General features: G+C 34.5%; 1 protein-coding gene across 1 annotated transcript; it reads left to right on the forward strand.

Moving 5' to 3' along the window:
* The first annotated feature begins 462 nt into the window (after positions 1-462).
* Positions 463-2177, forward strand: LOC135789150 (uncharacterized). The gene is made up of 4 exons (XM_065298826.2): positions 463-721; positions 850-918; positions 1117-1243; positions 1880-2177. Exons 2-4 carry the CDS (start codon positions 873-875, stop codon positions 2094-2096), a joined length of 390 nt encoding a protein of 129 aa, XP_065154898.1. The 5' UTR covers positions 463-721; positions 850-872; the 3' UTR covers positions 2097-2177.
* Positions 2178-8085: the final 5908 nt, after the last annotated feature.

Below are 8085 nucleotides of genomic sequence, written 5' to 3' on the forward strand. Positions count from 1 at the left end.
TTTTTACTGAAAACAAGACAAAAATACTAAGACATTTAAAAAATTTAAAAAAATCTTTTTTGCAGTGCATATATGTAAAGTAAATTTTGGCCAGGAAACATTTTATTTTTTGCTGTATGGGTTGTAAAATTTGAAATGTATTGTTCTCCCTGAAATACATTTTTAAATATATGTTGATATATGAAGGTTAAAAGTAAATATGTTATAATTTTTTTTTTTTTAAAACATATGTTTGACCAGAGATTTTGTTTTGCCATATAAAAAACTCTACATAACAACAACAGCAATTAAAGTTACATCTATTTTCTTTTTAAATTCTTCTTTTTTTTCTGTGTTTTAAGAGTCAAAAAGTTATTTATTTATAAAGTTGTTTAGCCTGTCAGCAGAGGGCAGTGTAAATAAACACAGTATTTTGATTACTCACTGTATGCGTAAGACATTCTGTCTTCTGGAATGTGGCCAAATCAAACTGATGAAGTCATCTGGTGATTGAAAAACTAAAGAAAAATGCACAAATCCAGCACAAAATGAGATTAGTTTTGAACTTTGAGTTGATCGCTTCAGTGTCAGCTAAAGCCTAAAGGTTCAGTGTGTATAGATGATTTCATCAACACAAGATCACCCTTTGTACGGCTGAAATCCTTTTTGGCAAAGGACTATAAAAGCTTACGGATCCTCAAAGCAAAAAGCATCTTCAGGTCTACAAACTCCTGGACTTCAGGTAAGTCTTCACACGACCACTGCGAGCAAAGCTTATAGGCTTTTTAAGGAACAAAATGGGAAACTTTTAGAAAAGGAAATGTATAAAATTGATTATTATAACTGAAATATATATGCTTTATTTCACAGAAAAGTCTCACCCAGCAGCAAGCATGAAATTCTCTCTCATCGCCGTCCTTGTTGTTGCTCTGGCCATCGGTAAGAGTTTACACTGCTAACTACCATAATCTCAGGACGTGTTGTGTATCTGTGGATATAATATACTTTAGTTACAACATATATAAACATTTATAAAGATATTTTCTTTTCATTTGATTGTACTGGAGGTACAGTAGTGAGAGTAAAGATATTTAAGATGCAAGACTGTATTGTTCAACACCTTTGTTTCTGTTCCAGGTTCAGAGTCAGCATCTCTGGTCAAGAGAGACGCTTCAGCCGAGCTGGAAAAGATCGCCAAGTACTTTCAGGACCTCGTGGACAACCTGAAAAACGTTGAGGCCCCCGAGATGGCCAACAAGGCCAAGTAAGTCCTCATAGTTGCATACTGGTAGCAAACAGTGTTGGGGAAAGTTACTTTTAAAAGGAATGCATTACAATATTAGGTTACTTACCAAAAAAGTCACTAATTGCGTTACTTAGTTACTTTTCATGAAAAGTAATGCTTCCGTTATTTTTAAGTTACATTTTCTTACTTGGCTAAGGCTTGATCTTGTTCAGGCTTTGCACATGTTTTTATGACTGAGAAGTTCAGAAATTGCACATTTCTATCGCAAAAATATCAAGCTTTGGCCTGCCATCTCAGTTTCGGAATCAAAACTGTTCCCGCTAAGGCGCGCACGCATAAAGTGCGTTATTCCGTGACTACGTTCAGTTTTATTCGGTACGTTGTGTTTTAATGTGTACATTTATAAAGTAATGCGTTACTTTACTTGTTACTTCAGAAAATATTATTACGTAATGTGTGTTAATTGTTATGCGTTACCCCCAACACTGCTAGCAAAAGCATACATATCTGTACCTAAATGTTACATATTAGGACCGTTTTAAAGGCTACTGCCCAGTGGCCTTTTATTTTTGCCGGTGTAGTGAAATCTGACCTGTGATTGGTTAATATTAAACATAAATGAATGGAGATTAATTCTGCGTTTTGTGTTTTTAGGGCTTACTTTGAGGAGAGCAGAGCTCAGTTCCAGCCTATGGTTGAGAAGCTCCAGGAGCAGCTGAAGCCTCTGTCCAACATCGAAGACCAAATCAAACCACTGGCCGCCTCCGTCCAGGCTCAGGTCGCCCCTCTGAGTGAATTGGTGCAGAGCCAAGTTGATGATATGCTCAAGTTTGTGGTCGAAAAGACCAAAGCCATCATGCCCCCCAAGTAAACAGGATCCACCATTCTTTCTTTTGACACAATATGTTCATGTTTATGTATGTTTGAAATAATAAAAGGGCTTGAAAGTTGACATATTTATGCTGGCTGGTTATTTACATGCAAGGATCAAGTAAATCCAGGAATATAAGATACAACAAACAAACATAGGCCTACAACTTACACATAAACAGGAGGAGAAACTTAAAGGACACCTATTTCAAGAAAGTTCAGCTCAAAATACCGCACAGATCGTTTATGATATCTTGTCCAAACTGCCCATATTTGAATGGGAACAAAAACACACTGTTTTAATATCTGTACCTTTAAATGCAAATAAGCTATAGCTCCTCACTTCCTTACAAACAGACAGTGAGTGCTTTCAGTTCAAATAGATTGGATTAATACAGTCTGATTCAATAGTGTCTAGTGGACAGAATACAATTCGCTGAGGGTGGAACCTAGTAATGCTGTAAGTGGGCGGGGCTTTATCAAAGTGACCTCACATTGATAAGGAATCAAAACAGCATGTCTAATGAGACTTAATGGGGATTAAAAAACAAGGAGCGGGTAGATTTTTTTCATCGTAGGGTGGTTTGAAACACCTTGCAAAAGTGGATTTTGCATAATAGGTGCCCTTTAAAAGTAGGGGTGCGCAGGGCAAAAACTAATGCAGGGTTAGACTGTTAACATTGTTGCACAAGGTTGAGCGTTTTGTTTTTCTCGTATTTTTTTCACGCTGCCAAAAGATGATCTCTCACAAATTATTAGAAATGTATAATGTTTTTCCAGAGAGTTATTGATGAAAGAGTGTTTTGGTGGCATGTAAGTAAATTTTTTCATCATATGTTTTTTTTTTCGGTTTTTAAGTTGGGTGTGTAAGATACCAAATCCAATGCTATGTCATATTAATCAGTGTCTTGTTGACTAAAACATAGCATTGTTTTGAAATCTGTCTGCAGCTCTTGGCAACTTTTTTGGTGGGCTTGAAAATATTTTGACCCAGCGGGGTTAATTGTAACTCTGTGTTACAACTAACCCCTCAGCTCTTATGATATGAAAACCCCTAACGTTAGCGTAATTCTTGTTGTTGTTTTAAATAAGCTACACGGGAAAGTTTGCTGTCTGCCAACAAAATAAATGTGCCAGTCTTATCAAAAAATCGTGTGTCAAATTTTTTTTTTTTCATATCTTTAATATTGATTGAATAAGATGGCGTCATAGATTAAAATCATAATGAAATGAATGGCTAAAATCAGACTTTGAAGCTCACTATATCAGAATTTGATTTTGAAACTGTAGTATGGTTATTACAGACTGGGTCACATATTAAAAAATATTTTGTCATAATTGTGCTGCTTTTTCTCACATATTTAGAGATTTGTATTCATTTATAATTGAACTATTGTTAGAAAAGGGCTGGATGAATGAATACAGTGTGGATACCTGTCTATTATAGACAGATATATAAACAATATCCACTTCAAGTATATAGACAAAATAGTATTGAAATATTTGCCTGCAAACTTAATTTTTAGCAAAACCCCTGCCTATTACAATTAACCCCATCTATGGGGTAAGTTGTAACGTTTGCACTTCTGTCACGTTTGGTGTAAATTGTCCAAGAATGGTAAGCAATAGAAACAAACTTTAAATGGTCATTTGTAGAAGAGATGTGTGTGTTGCTTGTGTAAAAATATAATAAATCAAACTCAAATATTTTTTGAATGATTGAGCCAAAACCAAAAAGCTTTAGGTTGTGCCCCACTCTCCCCTATGTGTAAAGTCTGATACTAAATATGTTCTCAGTTTGTCACACCACAGAAAAAGTCTGAATGATTAAAAAACCAGCAAGTAAATAAAATAAGATATCAATATCTCGGAAAAACAGGCAGGATTATCTGCTCTCATGCATGTGGGGGCGTGTCTACTCTCTGTATTAAAGCCACACCCACTCACGGGAAATCTCCCATCTCTCTCAACTTTCAAATACCTGCAACCTGAATGGATGCTCGCGATTGTATTAGGGGCGGAGCCATGTTCCGTGGCTCCAGTGTGTCATTGAGCCCCCACTTTAGTCCCGCCCAAGTAATCCTGAACACAGAAATGTGGAAAAACTGTTTAACGGTGTAAACTCCACAATTCAGTACTACATAGTTCACAGTTTTTGTAATGCGTTTCAGTAAAATATTACTCATATTTTTAATGTGTTTAGAAACAATTCTCTGAATTGACTTTACACCGACATTAAAGTGAATTAAAAAGGAAAAAAAAATTCGTTAAACATAGCGAGAAACAAAATTGTATTAATTGTATTATTTATTTAGAAAAAATATTTTCTATATTCCATGAGCTTAAATAAAATGTACACTGTAAAAAAATTCCATAGAAATTGCAGCTGGGTTGCCGGTAATTTACCGTAGATTTAAATGTATGTTTTTTACTGGCAATATTTTGTTCAAAGTTAAATGAACATTAAACATTTACAAGTCTTTGTCTTTACAGAGTAAAACTAAAAAAAACAGCATCAAGCAAAACATTCTGGGAAACAAAATCTGAAGCAAAAAACAGAAAAAGGTTGATGATGATTTCTGGTTCCCAGAATGCTTTGCATGAGGCTGTTATTGTATAGTTTTATTCTGTAAAGATAAAGACTTGTTAATATTTAAAATGTATTTAACTTTGAACAAACTCTTGCCAGTAAATAACATAAATGTTAATCTACGGTAAATTACCGGCAACCCAGCTGCAATAACATTGTAATTTCTACGGAATTTTTTTACAGTGTAGGTTATTAGAAATCAGTTTAATTTGATTTTACAGACAACTGTCAAATATCCATGATATTCATATGAAAACACCGAGACGCTTCACTGTCTGTATCACTCCACATGTCTGTGTTTGCTTCACTGAATACATTGCTTTTTATGGGAAGGATGTCTGCAGAACTGTTATGCTAAAGAAACACAGATAAAATCCTTTTGCTGTAAATATTATATTTGCTAATGTCACATAGCATAATTTAGGATTTTCTGTCAATTTATTACCCAAAATTAACTGCATTTATTCAGATCCACTGCTGAGAGATTACAAAGAATAAGAACAATACAATGAGATTAATAAAAACATTTTTTAGATAAGCTCAGATATATCATAACTATTTAATGCTATGGAAAAAGCTTCAAAACAATAACAGAAAAAGTTAAATTTTGTTAGTTTAGCTATAAAGAACATCGAATACACATTCACATCATACAAGATTTAAATAACCACACAAGCAAATCTGACTTCATTTATTAAAATACACGTCAATCATTTAGTTTGACAGCAGAGGGCAGTGTACATAAATAAACATCATTTGCAAAGATGATTTCATCTCAGAGCTATGAGGTAGACTATGATTTGTTGTTCTCTTTGACAATAAAAACAACAAAATCACTAGTCTTCCACACGGCAATGGACGTCAAACATAAAAACATTTACAACGGCAGACACTTTAATACGAAGTGACTTACAGTGCATTACAAGGTATACATTTTTATCATCATAGGTGTGTTCCCTAGGTTCAAACCCATGACCTTTTGAGCCGCTCATGCAATGCTCTACCACTGAGCAATCAAGTTGAGTTAAGTTTAAAAATGATACCAATCTACCTAAATATTGATAAATTAAAAGATTACAAATCTTGTTTCGGGGTCTTGATTTGGTGTTGACCCCTTGCATTAGACAGTGTGTTTAATCCAAAACGATGTTTAATAAAGTGAATATGCAGCCATAATTTGATTTCTGTCAGCTGGCATCACTACCAGCATGCATTTTGTCTCTTCTGAAGGTCGCACTGTCGTGAAGGACACACTGTTAGTCCGCAGTGACCTTCTCCTTGTACAGCGAGATAAATACATCAAGCTTTGCCAGTTTTCATAAAGCACATTTTCAGGATATGTTCCTCACAGCTCCAAAAAATTGATATTTTAATAAACTAAAGATAATTTACAGTAAAAACATTTCAATTTGTTCATTAGATGATAGTTGAAATTATATCTCTAAAAGGATTTAACCCCTTATTAACCCAACTTCAAGGAAGGCAAACATTTTAATTCTTGACACAGTTCATGCACATCAAAACAAAATAAAAAATAATATTTAAACCATTATTGGAGCAAACTGTGTCTCTCTTCTGAATCATTAGTCCACATCAACTTGGTCCATATGTTCTGCAATACAGTACATAACTCCTTAATATCTTAATAGAATGGATGATTTAAATTAGATATGTGGCAACAGATTGTTTTACAAATAAAGCCTGCATGCATTATTCACCATTCGTACGATATGGGCATTATTAAAGCGTAGAAAATAAAACGTTTGGTACTCACCATTCTGCGTCCCTCAAAAGAATGGGTAGGAAAGGACTTGTCTTGACAAAAAGACAGGAAAACAGAAAAAGAAAAATACGGCTCCCGCTGATCATTTGAGGAGTCTCCGCAGCACTTAAAAATAAAACAGAGGCCGGTTGAATAGAGTATTGATACCAACTCCAGTTTGGGGGAAAATCTACAGGTTTGCTTTGGAAGGACCGTAGGACCAAGGGTCTCGGTCTGTTGGTCCTGATGAGGTCTGTGATCTTCAGGGGCCTCTGCTATAAAGAACCTTCTCCGTCTCTGGTCAGCGGTGGATACTAATGGGTAGGTTTTGCAGACATGGGTTATGTTTTTAACTCAAAGCTGACAGACAGACAACCCCCCCCTGCACACAGGTGCTATTCAAGGATATTGTGTAAAAATGACGTCAACCAAATTTTACTCAGAAAACCTTTTCAGCGTAAAAGTCCCGTCCCCTCTTTCCGGCGTGTATGAGTCTTTATCATAAGGCATCTAGTGTTATCCAGAATGCACATCTATATTTTCTGTTTGTTTCTTTTCATGCACACAATTAATTTAATCATCCTTCAGGCTGTTTTTTATCTGTTAATCATTGTGGTTTATTTACATACAGTATTTAAAATTCATTTTAGTTAAGACATTCAGATGGATTTGAAGACAAACAGAGGCAATGCAGGCAGTCCTGTGCCTCAGCAACAGTGAAGCGGTGGCCTTGGTGATGGTTGCTAAGCGATGGAGGAAACACAATAGCATCCTTGGAAACCAAAGGCCATTTTTGGGCGAAAAGGAGCATAGCGCCGAGCAAATTAAAGTTGATGTAGCGAACTAAACAACCTCTGAATGAGATTTCGGCAATGATTTAATAATAATTCAATAACAATCTAAATAAACAATAAATGTATCTATATGAGTCAGTTTTTTAAACATTGTGAGCATTTTCACTTTTAATTAAACAATCTGAATGAAGTTGAACACTATGGGTTAAAAAATGACAGCTGTTGTCATCCATTCAATGCATAATCACTAGAAATGCATTTATAGTACTGCCAGTTATGGTTTTCAGAAATTGACAATAAAAAATAAGGTGGCAACATTACAGACATAAAAAAGGATGAAAACATCTTGGATAGATTTCAATGGCATAAATCTTGTAGTTTTGGAAATTTATTTAGTCTTTCCTTGCTAAATGTTATGTTGTGCATGCACTTAATAGTTCATAACCGATATTAATGTTTCAAGATCATGTAATTATCTAATCCTGCTTTTTTCTTTTAAATGTACATAACTGATTAAAGGACATTTACAATAAAGTAAATGTTATGTCACACAGAGATGTCAATATTGTTTACATTAAAGGGATAGTTTACCCAAAAATGAAAATTCTGTCATCATTTACTCACCCTTATGTAGTTTTAAACCTGTATGAGTTTTTTATTTTGATGAACACAAAGAAGATATTTTGATAAATGATGGTAAGCACACAGCTGATTGTAACCATTGACTTCCATAGTAGAAAAAACAAATATTATGGAAGTATTGTGATAAATGATAAGGAAAATATTTTAATAAATGATGGTAGAGTTGATGGTACCCATTGAATATTTTTTCATATATATAATC

Source organism: Paramisgurnus dabryanus, chromosome 13, assembly GCF_030506205.2.
Source record: "Paramisgurnus dabryanus chromosome 13, PD_genome_1.1, whole genome shotgun sequence".
NCBI classification, from domain to species: Eukaryota; Metazoa; Chordata; class Actinopteri; order Cypriniformes; family Cobitidae; genus Paramisgurnus; species Paramisgurnus dabryanus.

What these genes read in the sequence shown, in the direction of transcription:
- LOC135789150 (XM_065298826.2), top strand. Translation starts at nt 873, where the DNA reads ATGAAATTCTCTCTCATCGCCGTCCTTGTTGTTGCTCTGGCCATCG. An exon ending in TGTTGTTGCTCTGGCCATCG is followed by an intron (nt 919 to 1,116) that starts GTAAGAGTTTAC and finishes TTTCTGTTCCAG; the next exon opens with GTTCAGAGTCAGCATCTCTG. An exon ending in GAGATGGCCAACAAGGCCAA is followed by an intron (nt 1,244 to 1,879) that starts GTAAGTCCTCAT and finishes TTGTGTTTTTAG; the next exon opens with GGCTTACTTTGAGGAGAGCA.